The sequence below is a fragment of the Danio rerio genome, chromosome 10 (assembly GCF_049306965.1).
Source record: "Danio rerio strain Tuebingen ecotype United States chromosome 10, GRCz12tu, whole genome shotgun sequence".
Lineage (NCBI taxonomy): Eukaryota > Metazoa > Chordata > Actinopteri > Cypriniformes > Danionidae > Danio > Danio rerio.
Window position 1 is genome coordinate 32,134,294 of NC_133185.1, and position 19,473 is coordinate 32,153,766.

The following is a 19,473-nucleotide window of genomic DNA, read 5'->3' on the forward strand; positions in this document are numbered from 1 at the left end:
GAGAGAAAAAAGACACACATTTAAATGGAAATAGAGTCTGGAGGGAGACGAAGTGGCCTGGCAGTCAGTGAGAAGAGAAAGCATATTTGTGTACTGTTTCCCAAGCACCAGCTTTTCAGAAGCAGAGGAGGCGGGCATGTGTTAGTTTAAGGCGCACAAAGGGAGTTTTAATCCTTTCAGAGGGGTCGTAATGGCTACGGTGAGGCGTCTCCAGGAGGGAAAGCCTTTCCGAAAGAAGGCTTGCCATTCAGCACCCCTCTGAACCTCACAAATCAAACCTCTAAAGGCCTTCAAAGAGCAGAAATGTGGGAAATGTGTTTGGGGTCCCGAGGGAGTGAAGCAAGGGGGAAAAGGAGGAACAAGGGGCTTGTCGGCATCAATCAGTCGCTCTCTCTCACCTCCTCCCCGGGGTCAGATCTCTTTCCAGCCTCCCTCCATCGCACCCCACCCCACCCATCATGCTCTCCATCCTGGTAACGCACCATTACAGAGGAATGTGGATTCACAAGGCTGGGCTCCATTATGTTGGCCTGCCCGAGGTTTGTAAAATGGGGAGCTCAAATTCCAAAGGCTTTAAGAGCAAATTAGCGGTGTGCTGATGGGCTCCTGCTGTCTAAAGACACTGAGGTTTTAAAAGCAACTCAACTGACTCCACTCCCAATGCCTCAGATCCTTCGACTTCTTGCGTTCTTGCCGCAGACTCCACGCGGATGAACTTCCTACGCACATGGCGGGACGTTTACATGCACACAAAGAACAGACGGTGCGCACATCGCAGCTCCTCACTGTATAAACACAAAGTGTGCTTTTTAAAATAGACACTGCAAACAATATCACACACGCCGAGTATCAAACCAGCAGGGTAGAATTGGTTCTTCCACAACCGTCTGTGCCGCAGATCCAGCACCTTTATTTAGCATTTCACAACTAATCAATTTCCATAACAGAAGCCAGACGCCGCTGCACATGGGACCCAGTGTGTGGCGTTTACACATGCTGCGCGCCTGAAATGGATTTTCTCATTCATCACTCAGCAGCACATTGGGATCTGTTTAACAGAGTGGCTCAGATGGATTTCTCTCAGCCCATACGCTGTGAGAAAGCACGGATACAACACACTGTGTCTGTCGATGGAATCGCAGCCAGTCTTGAGGAAATGCATTATTTCCCATGCCGCCCCGGAAAGCAAAACACATTAAACGTAATCTGAATGCTACGGTGGTAAATAAGATTGACTTATATAATAATAGAGACTCTGCACTGTTGGGTGAAGCATCAACAATCACATGCTGACTCAGTCAGACAATAACTTTAATATAAAAGAGTCTAGATGGAATTATCCACAAATATTACAATAATGAAATGCAATACATTTTGGGGGGAAATAACAGGAATACAATAATAATAACCTCATTGGTAGCAATATTAAGCTGTCAGCAGTAATTTGCCAGTGCATGATTGATTTACACAAGTGACACACATTTAAGCAGTATAAAAAATAAAGAATGTCCACCATACCTTTAACTGCAGCTGTGCTGAAGAGTTTCTCTGAGCTGGCATCTGAGCCCTGAGAGAGAGAGCGAGAAAGAGAGAGTCAGTACATCTGCTTCACAACTAAGCAGGTGGGCTTCATCATCAAAGGTAGCGCAGCACTAATGAGCGCAGAAATTCAGTCGCTTCCCAGAGCGGCCACTGGATGGCACTGTGGCTCCATGCGCAAAACCACACGCTGCACTTGAGACAGGGTTGAACGCATTAACATTACTATGTTATTGTGCAAACATCCAGCGTTGCCATTTACACAGCATTTAGGTAATGAAAGCCTATTTAAGTGACAATGTGGTGTCAAAGGGGCATCGGCTAATTCAATTGGCTAAACAGCAACAAAGATAGAACCATTACAGTCCATCCATTAGCATCTAACCTGAATCTCCACTCAGTCATTCGACAGAAAATTACACACAACACCAGACAACATGTGCGCCTTTTCCTTAGAATGATTCATTAGCACAATAACACACAGAAGGACTTGTAATGGGACACTTTGTTTCTCTTTCGTTGAATTCATAGGAATATTCTCAGAAAACAATGAAGGCAATTATTCTGACAGGTTAAGCAACACAGCTCCAGGCAAATAAACGACACTGACAAGGTATGACAAGCGTCTCAAATATTCTCTCCTTTTAAACATTTCTTTCTTAGAAATAATAATGCACGGCTAAAAATACGAATAATATTGATAATGATACTAATAATGAAAAAAAACATTAATTAAAACATGACGTCAAGAGATTTCCACATAATGATGCGTTCGCGCGACCGCTTTATTCAAACCACAACCGAAAAACATCTGGCAACATTCACTGCAGAGATTTCAACTACAATTATCCACAACCAACGACACGAAAACAGCTCTCCAAATCCTCCAGTCATCGAGTAATCCAATGAAACTGCTTTTAATTCCCCTAAAACGTCGAATGACATTGTGGTCAGGGAAATACGAACTACGAAAAATCCATTTGTGAAGCGATATCATATGAAGGTGCGGTGTACCTTTTGATGTGTCGATATTGGCACGGAGGAAAATAAGTCAAGAAATCACTTTTAGAGGGTTTAGTAAATACGCCGTTTCACATTCTGCTTGTCAAACAATGTAATCCACAAAAACAGGCGGCGAATTTCTCTCGCTCCCTTTGAGAGAATGACAGCCATGCAAAATAAGAAGCCTTTTCCCAGGGAAGCAGTAGAAAAACATCCAAAGCTCAAAGCGAGAGAGGCTCTCGGACAAAGGCAGCCATGTGTCTGGTACCCAAGAGCGCAGAAAAGTGAAGAAATCCTGCAGTTCGCGCGAATTTGTCGTTTGAAATCCTCGCCAACCGTCGTTTAACGGACACCGTCGCCTATGCGCTTTTGTGTCAGGGGCGCGCTCAGTGACAACCCATCCGCGCGCGCCTCTCTCCCGTGCGCTCGTGCCGAGCAAGAAAATCCAACAAAGCGTACAGTATTTTCCTCCTTTAGGCAGAAAGGGTGGTGTAAAGCCGCACTAAAACCTCGTCCGCCGCTTCCTTTCCTCGAAAACGTCGCCGGTTTTACGCTCGTGTCCTGTCGCTGGCTCCCGTTCCTCGCGCAAGTGCTGCCTGTATCCACACAAACTCTCATTCAGCACAGCGCGACCGGGTCCTCCCACTTCCTGAATCTAACCTGACTTCATTCAGCTCCGACCCCCTGCCTCTCTCTGCCGCACACACACGGAGAGCGCTTCCTCCGCTCAGCTTCACCGGACAGACAGTGCGGGAGTGCGTGCGCGCGCGCGTGCGTGTGTGTGCGTGTAATGTTACGGCGCTCAGTTAGAGCTACTAGGAGCAGAGTCCTTAAAAGAGCGCAAACAGGAGAGAGAGAGAGAGAGAAAGAGAGAGAGAGAGAAACAGAGAGAGAGAGTCTAGATCGATATAAATGCAGCCTAAAATTATGATTTTAAAATAAAGGTTACTGTTTATTATTGTTTATCATTATTGTATTATTTTGTTTTCTTATTTGTTAGTTTTATGATTTATTATTATTTTTACCACTACTATGTAATTGTTTTAATATGTTCTATTTAATGTAAACATGGTAAATGTTTGGCAATACATTTGTCATCCTAATAAAACAAATTTGAATTGAACTGTATTGAGAGTGAGGGAGTGTGTGTGTGTCTGCCTGTTTCTGTGTGTGTGTTTGTGTGTACGAGAGAAAGAGAGAGAAAGAGAGAGAGCAGGGAACAGGGATAGAATGATATTCTTTCACTCTCTGGCCGGAGTGAGATGATGTCAGCTGCTAATGAATTTCCCAGTAGGGTGCAGCTACTGTGAAGGGGAGGGAGACAGAGACTCTGTTCATGAGCAGCACACACACACACACACCTCACTGCTTCACTCAGCCACGGCCTTCTTCATTGGGTAACAGGGCTAGAATCACCCAAGCTGACCCGAACAGCAATATTTGCCCATCAAAGGTTGCAGGTTTGAGTCCCTGAAGGCTATGCATTGTAAGTGGTGTACTGTAGCACTCTTCCACCCTCAATACCATAGTAGAGGTTAGCTTCTTGAACAAGGCACTGATTCCTGGGTGTGTGTTCAAGGGTGTGAGTTTATTCATTTTCATTTCGGCTTAGTCCCTTTATTAATCAGGGGTTGCTACAGCGGAATGAACTGCCAACTTATCCACCATATGTTTCATGCAGCGGATGCCCTTCCAGCTGCAACTTATCACTGGGAGGGTGTGAGTTGCTTTGGATAAAAGCACCTCCTAAATGTAAATTGTGATGATTTACATCAGATAACTATATCAATGATTTGGGGTTGTGCAAATTTAATATCAGCGATTTAGAAAGGAAGAATATACAGTACTGGGTTGCGAATGGCATCTGATGCGGAACATATGCCGGAATAGTTGGAAGTTCATTCCGCTGTGGTGACCTCTCAAATAGAGCCGAAGTAAAAAGGATAAATGAACAAATGAGAATAATTCAGCAACTGGGAGTTTTAACTATCTCCATCAACTATTTGTGTTTTAAAAGAGTGCGCTCTTGAAGAGTTGCCATGTACACTTATTATGAGTGTTATGCTTTTTATTTTACAGTTTTGGAGTCAATAAAGTAGGCAGGTGCATATAAAAAATGTTGTTTTTCATTTGTAAGATAAAGTGTTTGTGTTTAAGGATATTACAAGCTTTTTTTTATCTATCAAGTTCTGGCACTAATGAGTAAAGCTGGTGATTCCCTGTGATTTCCTGTTGTCACTACTTCACTACTTTTTCAGAAGTTAATTTGGTTGTTGATTGAAGTTTTCACAACTGCAAATTACTAATCTGTATATGTGTATAAAACAGAAGCTGAACAGAAGCTGAATTATGCCTCATTCACACTATCAGCGCTCTTGTAGCTGCCTGTCGGTCTGGGTGGCGACCTGCGGCAAACAAAGGTCTGTGTAGGTCTACAGCAGGGAGAATACAACTGGCCTCTGAGTGAGTAAAGTCTAGATAGGATACAGCTGTGGACAAACATCAATATAGCATCATATTTGTGAAACTGTACAACAATAATTCATATTTTTACAGTACTTTGACAGTTGGGCTTGGGGTAGGCGTTAATAAAATACAATTTATTGGGTAATTTAATAAATAAGATAAATAATACTAGGTACAACTACTGTTTTTACATTACTGTGATGGTTGGGTTTAAGGCTGGGGCAGAGCAAGGCATTAATAAAATACAATTTATTGGGTAATTTAATAAATAATATCAAAAGCATTTAATTGGCATGGATGACGGGGATGTGTCCCCACTAATATCAACCAATTACTGAAATGTCCCTACCAATAACTGAATCGACTTCAAAATAAACTAATTCTCCGTTAACTCAACCTACACGTGCACCAATTCAAGTTCGCTCTGAGTTCACCGTAATACTATTAACCAAGGCAGTCCAATTAATTAAAATTCAGTTTCGCTTTTGGCCTCTGTGATTATGAAAAACAATAATCCGGATAAAACAGTTAAATTGCATCACACACCTCTCTAAATTTCTCTACATTCATACTTTTGCAGCATGGGATGGCATTGTTATTCATATTGTTAAGTGTTTATTTTATATGATTAAGTATTTAATTCATGTTTTAAAAGGCCGAAACATAATTTGTGCTGTTCAATTTGTGCGCTGATGTACAGTATGTTCCCTCCAATGTCAAGAGTGTATCTACTCCCTTGAATGACACAGAATACTTGGTACAACTACTGTTGATCAGTCAGAAAGTCAGTCAGTCGACAGCGGCCTCTGGTGGATTTACGAGAGAACAGCAGGCGCGAATGGCAAATTTGAGATCTCAAAAAGTGTACACAGAGGCCTCTGGTGGATTCGTGAAAACAAAAAATGCAAAATGTCGCTTCTGGGATGTATTTTGCTGTCTCCAAATATATATAGGGGTACGTAATCAGAATGAGCCTGGATTGGCTTTACCAGTGCTCCTATTGGCTGTTGCCCAAGAAAGTCGCTCTTCATTTGCATAAAGTTTGCATAAAGTCCATCTGTTGCTCGCATAGATGGAAGTCGCCGGAAGTCGCTCATTCTCCATTGAAATGGACAGTCGCTTGTCGCTTTGCCACTGCAAGGTGCTCATAGTGTGAATGAGGCTTTAAGCTGCAGTGTGCATGTCCATAATGTAGTGTTACACAAAAAAAAGTTCTTAAAAAGTAATTTAAACCTATCAGTATTCTGTTGGTGAATGTGTGGAAAACTTGAACCAATGCAGAACCCCAGATTGTTTTAGAAATGACTGGATTTTGCCTGCAATGGTAAATGCAACCGTATTGAGAACTGCTCTGTGTATTTTTTGGGACTAACATGGCAGGATATTTAACAAAAAAGAATTAAAGACTAAACTAATCAACCACGTCTGTGGTGATTATATGCTAAGACGTTCCTAATTGTGTTTCCAAACCAAGGTGTAATATTAACCTCCTTCCCCCAGGGTTTGAGGAAAAGCCTGAAGATCTAATTCCACTAACCTCAGTCCATGGACACTCAAACCCAAACAATCCAGCAATCTTCAGATAAAGCCGGACATTCCTGGAAAATCTCCTTAATCTGACTGATTTGGGGTCTTGTGGCTTAGCAAACCAGTATTAACCCTCTGCACTGCGGGTCAATGGATTAACAAGGGACTCGCATTGCCGCGACCTCTGACCTTGACTGCCCCCGACTGAGTAAGAGAACCAGTTTGCTTATTGCTGGATGTTTATCTTTCCTTCTCTATATCTTTCACTCCTTCTCCATTGAGCCAGGGGAAAAAAGCTGCATGCTCCATCAATATAAGAGTACACTCAACCCCAGACATCGGCCTCAGCAAACACAAAACATATGAGTTTATTTTTCCTCTGTGAATTCAAATAAAGTTTTCTACAAGCTTAGCACAGGTATTGTGACAAGAAAGTTGCTGGAAAATTACAGTATCACACTATTTCCATACTGTATATATATGAATTATCCTTGTAAAATTAGAATTCAGAATCAGAATAGGAAAACTAAAAAAAAACATGAAATAAATTAACTATTATTGAAATACATTATTAAAACACGACTTTGAATACTACTTTAGTATTGCAAACTTGGAGACAATGTTTCATACACCCAGCGCAATAAAGCACAAGACGTGCTTGGCGCGATTTGTGGTTATTTTCAGACCAGCGCAACCCTAATTTTCATGTTTTGCATCATGTTGTTCATTCATTCATTCATTTTCTTTTCAGCTTAGTCCCTTTATTAATCCGGGGTTGCCACAGCGGAATGAATCGCCAACTTATTCATTACGTTTTTACGCAGCGGATGCCCTTCCAGCCGCAACCCATTTCTGGGAAACATCCACACACACTCACTCACACACTGCAGACAATTTAGCCTACCCAATTCACCTGTACCACAAGTCTTTGGACTGTGGGGGAAACCAGAGCACCCAGAGGAAACCCACGCGAATGCAGGAAGAACATGCAAACTCCACACAAAAACGTAAACTGACCCAGCAACCTTCTTGCTGTGAGGCGATAGCACTACTTACTGCGCCACTGTGTCGCCTTGCACCATGTTGTTTAAATAGCAAATCGATTTGCGCCACTTTGTGGACACATGGGTGTGCTGGTTTATAAAGGAGGTGGGTTGTTGGCACGTTGCTATTTTGAGAAACTAAAATATACCGCACCATTGACCAACTAAATCTGGTCTAAAGTTCAATTAAATTTTTCAATTCAATTCAGCTTTATTTGTATAGTGCTTTTACAATGTATATTGTGTCAATGCAGCTTCACATAAATGGTCATAGTAACTGGAACAGGGTAGTTCAGTTTTTGGAGTTTAAGTTCAGTTTAGTTTTGCTCAGTTCAGTGTGGTTTAAAGTCATTTCTGAGAGTCCAAGCACTGAAGAGCAAATCCATTGATGTGTAGCTCTACATATCCTGAACCATGCAAGCCAGTGGCGACAGCGGAGAGGGAAAAAAACTTCACCAATAGGAGAGTGAAGAAAAAAAACCTTGAGAGAAACCAGACTCAGTTCGGCACGACCATTTTAATTTCTCCGCTGGCCAAAAGTCTTGTGTAGTGCAGCAGTCTCAGCGGTAGAGGCTGGAAGTCCAGCGCAGAGCGTGTTAGTTAAGTGCCTAGGCGGGTCCAAATGCTTACAAATTGCTTAATACATACACGATGTACAGCGATACACAAATATCTTTATATATGAAACTAAATTATAGGATTTAAATGTTACAAAAATAATAGTAATACTCAGGAGATATGTAGCTTTTGACCTATTACTTTTCTGTATTGCTCCAAGACTAATTTAATATATTTGTTTATGAAAAAATAAAATGTTTAGTGTAGTGCATTTTTTTTTTACATTACTTAAGCATCGATAACATCTTTCAATTTTATAAACTCTAGATCAGTGGTCACCAAACTTGTTACTGGAGGGCCGGTGTCTACAGATTTTAGCTTCAACCCTAATCAAACACACCTGAACAAGCTCGTCAAGGTCTTACTAGGTATACTTGAAACATCCAGAAAGGTGTGTTGAGGCATGTTGAAGCTAAACCCTGCAGGGACACCAGCCCTCCAGGACCGAGATTGGTGACCCCTGCTCTAGATGATGGATAATATAGCCCAAAGTGTCAAACTTTCCAAAGATGTTTTAATGTTTTAGTTTGGGAAGGTCATTTTTAAGAAAATGTCTCTGATAGTGAGGCAAAGAAAGTCCCTGATATAGTTAAAAAAAAACATTTAAAAGAAATCTCATTTTGCATGCTATCTTCATCAAATTTGAAATATAAGCTCATGAAACACTTGGCTTTCAAGGCGTTTTTTTCTAGGACATTATTGTTTTCCTGTGTTTGTATATGGAAAAACAAATATTGAACACAATACATTTTTTTTCTCATGACTTCATAATGTATAACTTTTTATGTTTTTGAGCATAAAACCTTTTACCACAGTAAAGCGCAAAGTGTTTTCTTTCCAATGATAGCTAATTTGTGTTTGTAGCTTGCTGGAGTCAAGAACTGTTACTATTTAAAGTTAGGTAGGTGTAAATCCCCATAAGTGAGTGTTGGCTAACAGGTTTTTAAATAAAACTCTAATTATTGCATTATTATTTTGTTTAATTTTTTTGAGCATTAAACATATATAAGTTTATAGAAGTATATAATTATTGTGTTTTATATATAATTATTGCTTTTTGTAAATTATTCTATTATTAGAGCGGTGGTTCATTACTCTGTGGCGACCTCTGAAATAGAGACTAAGCCGAAGGAAAGTGAATGAATGAATATTAGAGTATTATATTATTAGAGTAGGAATAATTATTACTAAAATAAATACATTTACACCAATTACGATTATAAATTTAATTTACATACTGTACTGTTTTTCTTTCTCAGACAATAACCAAGACAATTAATTAACTGAATAATTTTAGTTCGGAACCAATGAAAATGGACATATTTTTAACCCAACACAAGGAAATTAAAGTTACCCAAATAAGAGGAGGAGGTTGGTTTTAAAGAAACTTCCTCTTATATTTTTCCCCTATAGGCCAACTATTGAACATAATTTTGGAGTTTGAAGAAAATTAACTGGTAGTTCACCATGCAAAGCGCAGCTATCAATACATATCTGAGACTCCTAATGACCTTTATAAACTATAAAAAGTGATTAGTATACATTACTTTCAAAAAAAGGGAGAGTAAAAGCATTGCTCTAAAAGCGACAAGTTGATTTTACTTAAAGAAAGTGAGTTAACTTGAAACTGTTAAGTTGATGAGTTGATTTCCTCTATAATTTTAGGGCAACAGGTTTACTTACGTTTTAAAGTGAAGTAATTCAATTGCTTTATACAGTGTTAGCACAATATCAGGAAAGAAAAGAACTCTCAATTTGGATTAAAACAGATGTAAATTAAAAATAAAAATTAAAACAGATGTATGTCTCATGTTTCCCTGTTCTAAAATCTAAAGTTCACATTTACTACATGATCTACTGCTTGATGTCAGTTTTTCATAACCCACATAGTATATTTTTATTTGCGCGTAACCGTAGCGAAATTGGTTTGGCTATAAAAAAGGGCCCCTTTTTCATCTATATTTGATTAAATAGATATGATTACATTATGATTACATATATGGAGCATGTCAGGGTTTGGATGAGGTGCACCAAAGCAGCCTTCGTCCCCAAAATCAGAGCTCGCTTTCCTAAATGCCTATCATCAGATTTGAGCGAAACCTCAAGCCTGTGATTACCGCTCTCCGCTCCACAATCAACGTCCGGATCTCTCAGCGCAGATTATTTTTAATTCAAATGAAACGCTGACAGACTACAGAAAGCGGAGGGGGGAGGAAGAAAGAGAGAGAGAGCGAGAGAAAGAACGAAATGGAAGGAAATGCAGCGAGAGAACATGTCGTAGAGCTGCCAAGAAACTAATTTGAAGTGGCAGTGGGGTATGGAAAAGCACTTGGTGAAGCTTGCCAGAAAAGTGGAATAGGAGATCAAACATTAATATCCAGAGTTATGCTATGTATGCCAGTAATTGCTGTCTGTGCCTGTAAAATTCCGCCTATAGACCATAAGCCCTTTCTGCTGTCGTTTTGTCATATTTTATTCCTTTTTCTGGCCTTGATCCTCGGCTTCAAAGTAACCAGAGCCGCATTTTGCCTTTCTCCTTTATCCATCCCTCCCTCCCGTTCCATTTCCCTGCTTTCTTTCCGACTCAAAACGCATGGTTTAATTTCACAGGAACTCTGTGCTAGATTGCAATCACTGGAGATCGGCGGTCTGTTATGGTCTCCACGGCTATTACGGAAGCAATCTCTCCTTCTCATTCTCCCTCGCTCTCCTTTAAAATATTGCCGTGCATAAGTGTAACCTGAGGGGACTGGATATAATGTGTTAAATAGGGTAGCTCTGACCGGCCCTTGTCTCTAATCTCCTCTCTTGTATTCTCGGTGCTCTTTTCAGCCGGGGCCTTTGAGAGACACTCAAAAGAAAGGTCCATTTCTAGTGACACTTAAAACTTTGCCGGTCAGGAGGGAACACTGACCAGCTCATCTGGGAGGCCTTCGGGATGGTATTAGCCCTGTGTAAGACACCAACGTCAACAATGCCAGCGCTGAGGAGGGGAGGGAGTTTTCGCAAGACAAAAGAGCTGTGGAGATGGATGAAAAAAAGATGGAGCGATCTGCTTTCCTTGATTCTTTTATACAAACAGAAATTGTGAGCGATAAGGCTCCTCCGGTTCCATCAACAGCTCCTGCCTGCAATCTGCTAAGCGCAAGTCTTTTTCGGGAAATAAAGGGACAGTGTATTGATGTGTGCTGTACTGGAGCAGCAATGACTTGTGTTGGCTTTAGATACACCATACAAACTATTATAAAAAAATGTATTGATTTAGTTTGCATGTCGGAGCTGCACGCTAGTGGTTAGTGCACATACTTAAACTGAAAACTGTAAAGCGTGGTTTATACTCGACAGATTCGCTAGTTTGCTTGAGTGCACGCGGTGAATGTTATGTCATTGTGGTATTCGCTGAGGTTCACTTTGACTGCGCGCAACATGATTTTGGCTGGCGGAGCGTACAAAATTTTTTTCGACTCAAGCGAACAGTTCTCGCGACACCACATTTGATTTGAATTGAATACGAGTCACTTTTCCACCATTCATAGGTTTTACACTGATGTATATATTACAATTTTGAATTTAAAACAACTTAATAGCTACAAAACTAAAATGAAATCACAAATTATTTCTTTGATAACTGGAAAAGAATAGGTTTACGATATACTGATGGTTTATTTTTCTGGGCTTTATTGGTGAAAATGGACAGGAATGTTGGACTATTATTGCCTTGGCATAAGCAGAGAATAATAATTTACTTATTATTCTTGCCATAATAAAAATATCTTTGAAGAGCAACCTATGTTCTGTTATCATTGATATTAAACTTTAATAGGTAAAACTGCCAGAGATATGGACGAAAGCAAGTGATGCATCAAACTATGATTTAAAAAAATCTTAAATGGTAATAAAAATCTTTATAATCATTAAAATATATTACAAAAAAAAAAAAAATGTATTTTAAAAATCTTAAATGATATTAATGATATAACGTAGTTCCGGAAACTTTCTACTTCATCAGTCTGATTTTACAGCCGCTTTCTTTTGAATGCCCCCTGTTGTTTTAAAGAATATCACAACGGCGAACACCTCAAGTATAATAGCTTCATCTGTTCACCTCATCGTGAGGTGCGGACGCAGTCAGCGGAGGTTCTTGACATGGCACCAGGCCAATATAAATCAACCTTAACCAGTTTCTAGTGCAATAGTGGATGTGAAATCGTTAGGTTGCTATAGTGTGTAAAGTTTATCTAAATCATTTTTTTTTACACATTTGCACCATCTGTATGACTTTTGTCCAACATTTGGTCATCTGAGACTAATTTTGCAATCCTAAAAGATTATTCTGATCCTAGACCAAAAGTCTTTGACAGCAAGTTTGACTAGTTTGCTGACAGCTGATTACAATCAAATTTTTACCTCAAAGGAAATTCTCCAGAATGGGAGGAGAACAGAAGCTGGTTACATAATTAGTACAACAACAATAAATCAACTTCAAATTCACACATCATGCAAACCCAGAGATTGTTTTTCTTGCATATGAATGTGGATCAGCAACTGGTATTGATGTCAAACTCTGCGCGCGTGCCCATTTTTAACAAGTCTTGGCTGTTGCACAGCATTAGTGACAACTGAAATCCCGCCATTTGACATGATGTTGGTATGGTTTGACAAGCAACAGCCGTAAAGGATTATCATAAATTACAGAGCGTACGTTGTTGTTTTTTTTTTTTTGCTAAATAAAAAAGAAATAAAGAAAATTATGTGACATTTTAAGTTCACCAAAATTTTGGTATGTATGTGGGAGATGCAACCAGTGTTGGGGTAACGCATTACAAGTAATGCGAGTTATATAATAATTAGGGATGTCCCAATCAGGTTTTTTTGCCCTCGAGTCTTAGTCATTTGGTTTTTGTTTTTATATTTGTTTTAACGTTGTCATAAAAAATTGCATTCATTTTTAAGGTAAATGAAGGTAAAGGTTACATGGTGTGTTGTTAAATGCAGAGCTCCTCTATTTAAAAAAAAAAATTAAAAATACCCTGTAATGTCTGAAAGAGATCAAGGCTCGGGCAGGTATGAAAAAGTAACGTAACATATTACTTTTCCATAAAAGAAACTAGGGAGTAACTCAATATTGTAATCCATCACTTCCCAACACTGGATGCAACTTAGAGTCTGGCTTGCAATATTTTGGGATTTTATTTCCCCAGCTTTTCCTTGTCATTTCAACGTGTAAGTAATAAGTAAAAAAGGAGCACAAAACAAACAAACAAATAAATAAATAAATACAATTGATTTACTTCTAGACATATTCCCTGCATTATTAAGCATGTCTGAAAAAGTGAACAACGTCAGTCAACAAAACGTGAACCTTGAGCCGCATGCACACAAAACTGTAAACGCGAAACTCCAGATAATCTTCCATCTCTCGCTCCCTGTTTTCAGGCAGCGGTACAACACTTTTCACTGCTGAGACTTATCTGCTTGAGACCGCTCAACGCAGCCTATGACAGCTCCTCTAATCTCCCTCCTCCCCAAACACAGCACGCTGACAGCCGCTCTCTCTTCCTCCCTCAGATTCCCGACCATACATATATTAATCTGTCATTCACACGGCACACAACAGTAGGGGGAAGATGTGCACAAACCCAGCCTGTAGTAACACGCACAAACGTGATGTGCAATACAAATTCAAACACTGCGTTTGCACGTAAACTTTCAACACATTCATTAATTTCTAATTATACTGTCGAGCTGTTGAATGCATGATTCTGATTGGCTGATGAACATTCTAAGGTGTGCATTTATTTTCAGGGAAACACAGCTAAAGTAGTTCCAGGCAGGTCTTGACATCATTCACATATCGCTTGATCAAGTTCGTTATTTCTAAATTAAACTTGTGGCATGCTCGACCATGTGGTGCATCTCAAATTTTCAGAATGCTGCGAGCACTGCAGATCATGTGACAAAAACCAACCAATTAGCTTTACATTTTAGATGAATTATGCAAAATTTAATAATAATGGTAGAGTAATTACCCTGCAGTGCAGCTTAATTTTTATAATAAATAAAACTTGTCTCAGAGCTGCAGCAAGGGTTTGTCAGAGGTGGTTCTTCTGCCCCATTCACACAGGGCATCAGTGTCAAGGCTTCCCATTCACTTTGAAAAGGTGACGTCAAACGTTGCCGAACTGAATTGTGGATCCGTTGGCACTGCTTCAGAAGTTGAACTAATTAGATCACTTTTTTTCAAACATCACAGCTCATAAAGTAGACGATTGCACACTAATTTTATTGGCTGGCGCTGCTATGATGATCGCATCAGCCTCAACTTCAGACATGCCCTCGTTCAAGCATTGATGCTGAAGCCCTGTGTGAATGCACGGTAACAATGATAGATTCCAAGGAAGCGCAAGCTCAAAAATGAATAGAAATTCCCCCAAGTGGTTTTAGGATGCTTTCACATCTGCCACATTTAGATCGGTTGAATCACACTACAGTTGTTTTCACATTTGTATGGTCTCCTGGTTAAGTTTATATACAGCAATCGAACCAAAATGTGAAAGTGAACAAAAGAAGTGCACAGTTCATTTTCTAGAACATTATCTGAACTTAAACAAGCCCAACTGCAAAAAGTATTGCACATTTTTTGGACAAAATCGAAACATTTCTGAACAACTTAAATCTTTTTTTTTTTTTTTTTTAAACTAAGAAAATATGTTTAATAACCCATATGGCCAACAACTTATCATTGACCAGTTCTGTAATGGTGGTGTGGGAAAGTGTGTTATCCCAAAAAAGAAACAATACAAAATTGTCATTTGTTTTAAATTTCTCTTGGTCACCAGATCGAAACATCTGTCACAATACTTTTTTAAAGAAATGAAAAAATATAACACGGCTAGCTCTTATCACCAGTTATAAATATTAAAAAACAACAATAAAAAATGTGAACCAGAAAAAACAAATGTTGCAGACAAAAAAAAATTATATATATATATATATATATAGGTAGGAAAAAATATAAATTGGGAATCATTTGGGAAATTGGGAATCACTGGTTTGGATAAAAGCAATAAAAAAAAAAATAGGCTCATTGTAAAAACGTAGCCCTATATACATTTCTGGAGATCGTTAATTATGTAGCCAAAGAGCAGGTACGACAAAAAAAGAAGCCAAAAAATAAACAAATAAAATTACATGGTGAGAATGTGGTGAAATCTGAAAACATGGTAAAAATCAAGGGGCTTTTCTTTTTATGGATTGCTTTTCAGAACACTGCGGTTGGGTTTAGGGAAGTGGGTGGGCGGGTCAATCTGTGCTTTTTAAAATAGTATTGGTTAGGTTTAGGGGAGAAGGAGGGTAGGGGGATACTGTAGGTCGGTAAGTAAATCAGTCAGTCGACAGCGGCCTCTGATGGATTTACGTGAAAACAGCAGGCGTGAATGGCGCTCGTGAGAGAAATTTGAGATCTCAAAAGGCATACACAGTGCAAAATGCTATATTGTATCATTTGTTGTCCTTGGTCCAGACCAAATGAAGCAAACATAGGTGTGGAAGAACATAAGCAAAACTAGTATTACAAATTGGAGTGGACAAATGTCATAGAACACAACATCTGAACATAAGTGCAATAATTTACTACAGTCCATTGAATTAGTAAAAAACAACGCACACTTCTCTTCACATTGTGCCTGCGTCATCACTACTGTTGAGCATTATTTTTCTAATAACTCAATAGCCTTGTATCAGTATTTCCTTACATATACTGACAATTAGACAAAGAAAGTTAGATAACAAATGACCATGCTAGACAACCATCAGATCTACCGAGACATTAGGAATTTTAAAAGCAGGACTAAATTATCTTCGGCTTCCGTGCTTTGTGATATGAACCTCACATCATGTATCGTTTCACACAGGTCCAGGAAACACAGGCACTCAGCTTACCCGTCGGAAAAAAAAGACAGAGTGAGTGTGTAACTGAAGTATTATCAGTTTATCTAGATCCTATCTCCCTCAGTCAAAAGGCAGTTTAGAGCAGGCAAATGGTATGCGCAGTACAATGTTCAACATTATCTCCATCTGGAAGCCCGTAATGACACGGGCCAGTCGAGCCAGTTGGCTGATAAGCCCCAGTGCAGGTCTAGCTGCTCTCTCGCTCTTTTAAAACAAACTGGACAGGAAAATTGGTTTATCCCTCCTGTCTCAAATGCTCTGGTTACGCCCTTAATAAGTTTTCGTCTGTCGTTCACTCGACATATTTCCAGCGGGAAGAAAAGGAGAGAAAAGGAAAGGGTCTTTTTGGTCTAAATTACAGGCATGACTGAGAGCACAGGTCACCGCGCCAAGAGTCATTTCAGAGCAGTCAGTCACACAAAAGAGCCATAAAAATCAGCAGAAAAACCAACGCATGCATAAACGCAAAGAAAATAATAGTGCTTAAACACATCCAGGACTTATTCATTCAAATAAACCTGTGCCATATGGATATTATTTAGTTAGATATAGCTTAGAAGTAATAACGCATATGGAAACACACACAAGTGCCTTATGAGAACATTATGTCATAATGTGTGCAATGTAAAAAAGATTAAGTCCATCTAAATCTAATTCTTCCTCAGTATAATAAAGGTGCAACTGCTCAGAGGTAAAAAAAAAAAAAAAAGAAACAACTGCACTGATCTAGTTTATGAGCATTTTGGTTCAGGGTTTATGAAGATCTCTTATTAAAACCCTTGCATAATGAAGGCTCAAACAGGCTAGGAAAAAGGGACAGAGATTTCTGCAATGTTATTTGGGTGAGCTGGCATTTTTCAGCAAGCAAACTATGATTTTACCCTAAAGGCAAAAGTTTGTTTGTTTTTGTGTTCATCAGAGGATCTGAATGGATGTTTGTTCTTGTATTTTTAACATAATTTGAGGATTTTTAAAAGTCAGGCTTGCATTAATAAAATCAGACCATTGCAATTGAATCTACGAAAACAAAATAATAACAATACACAATAGAAATTTCCACTAAATAATATTATTTAAGGTGCAGTAGGTGATTGTCTTCAGAAACATTTTTGTTGGGCTGATTGAAAGTCTCTTCACATTCCAATAGTAATAATTAAAGTAAATGATCTCAATGTATTTATGTGTTTTTATATTCTGGGTAAGGCATAAGACAAAAAAAATCATCCAAATAAAATTTGTCAGGCCGATAATTCCCATAAATCTGATAAGTAGCCCAAACTGTCTGTCAGCAAATGTAGTTTGTACAACTGCGCAATTGTGTTCACGCAGATCCGACATTTGTGTGTCCACGTGGGCCGCGGTCACGTAGACACGAGTGACAGAACTAAAATAAATGCTGAATCAAAACTTTTTAAAATCCAGAATCAATATTGGAGTTGCTTATGCACACTTAAGTATTTCTCTTAGACAGGTTATGTTATGTTTTAAAAGTATTTTAGTCAAGCAAAGCTGATGTAGATTTTGTTGCACAGCTGGGTTATATGCACAGAAGTGTTGTTCAGCCACTGACATCATCTGGCGAAAGATTAATGTGACTATTTTTAGTTTCATAAGGACCTTTTACAGCATCAAAAATGTAGATTTTTATTTAGTTTAACAACAAAACATACGTAAATATCGCTATTCCGCCTAGCCTGCTTTACTGAGGTGAAGTTGGATTTATATTCACATTGGTTCATTTTTGACAACAATGACAACCTGTGATGCACTCCCCTGTTTACCATTCTACTTTGACAATTCTGTCTGAAATAGCATGTAAGTATGACTTAGTAATAAGTGTAATTTCTGCACCCCGCCGGCCAACCGCTAAGCATACAGTAGTCGCTTTATGACAGCGTGTGAGAGAGTGAGACCAGGGATCCTTGCTTGCATGAAATATCGCACATTATGACAAGTTTTGCTTTCTAACTACAGAACTGAAAACATGCTAGATTTAATACAGTTTTTCATTCGAAATTGTAGTATTACAAACTACTATAAAGTTTTTCTACCTGGCGAATGACATGATCTAGTTGGTCTCTGTCATCTTTAATGTGCACGTTCATGATTTCAAAAGTCATGGCTTTGGACAGCAGGGGAGGGATTGTATTTGAAAGATATTATGCTAACGGTTAGCATTTAGACAGATCACCTACTGCACCTTTAATGTCCATTAAATGAGTTTGTTTAATTGATAGTTTGTGTAGTTAACCAATGTTTACTAGTGTTAAAATCTGTTAATGTTTATTCATTTACTAAATAAATACTATTATTCAACATAGAGAAATTGTATTTGATTTTATTCACCAAAACAATCCTAAAAATGTCATTTTTCTAATGATGTTACAATAATTACTGTTGTCAACCCTGATAAAATATCTTTCTTTAGTACCAAATTACTATATAAAAATGACAATTTAGCTTGCTTTAAATGGAACAAACTACATTTGACTTTATATTAAAATTAAAAAAAAAAGATTTTATTGTTAATATTTTTCCCAATATTGTTTTTGCTACATATTTGGATCAAATAAATGCAATCTTGGTAAGTATATTTTTCCGCAAGTACATTTTAATCCTAACCGACTACAAACTTTTGATTGACAGTATATAAGAACACCTACCAAGATTGCTTTTGTTTATCGTTAAGATACGGTCCGCCCATGTTACACCCCTTTTTGCATATATACATATAGAGCGAGGGACGTATAGAGTAAGGGATGGAGAAATAAAAAGAGAAAGCAGAATAAAGGGGTTATGAGCAATAGACAGACACAGAGGGAGGGCGAGTAAGACAGAGAAACGTCCCGCTGCGACTGTAAGGTGAATCACGGCAGGAAATAACTGGGAAACGTGCCATCAAAATCTGTCTGACCTGCCACAGATCGCCGGGGCCCAGAGCGCTCTGGATGGCAGCACAAACGCATGCAGGCAGCGGCGCCTCTCAAACGCTCTGTCAAGACCTCTCTGTCAGCCCCGGTGGATTGACCCCTCCTACTTCCCGCCTCAGCCTGCTCGCTCAAGCCTTCATTGGGCTGAACTGCTACAAAGTGGGCGTCTGATGACCGGCTCTCTGGGGATCAGAGATGGCCTGAAGACTTCAAACGCCAGCAGGCTGACAGGCAGCAAGGGAGGTCTCTCTCTCCTCTCCGTCTCTCTAACTGCATCTCACCCCACGCCCCCATCGGCCCTGGAGGGGTTTCTAATTGCGTTTCACAGGGAGAGCCGACCTAAATAAGGTCCTTGTTCTCTCTCTGGCTGCCACCCTGCTGGGGGGCAGAGAGACGGA

General features: G+C 39.2%; 1 protein-coding gene across 39 annotated transcripts in view; it reads right to left on the reverse strand.

The window, feature by feature from the left end:
- auts2a (activator of transcription and developmental regulator AUTS2 a) overlaps positions 1-19,473 on the reverse strand; it is a 761,138-nt gene that overhangs the window by 38,023 nt on the left and 703,642 nt on the right. For 31 of the 39 annotated variants that reach the window (XM_073914868.1, XM_073914858.1, XM_073914863.1 and 28 more), the window contains one exon: positions 1,519-1,567. In XM_073914868.1, coding sequence (XP_073770969.1) covers positions 1,519-1,567 — 49 coding nt within the window. Of the gene's footprint in view, positions 1-1,518; positions 1,568-2,553; positions 3,138-19,473 lie in introns of those variants that run through there. The other 8 variants (XM_073914899.1, XM_073914897.1, XM_073914895.1 and 5 more) reach the window with 1 other exon arrangement.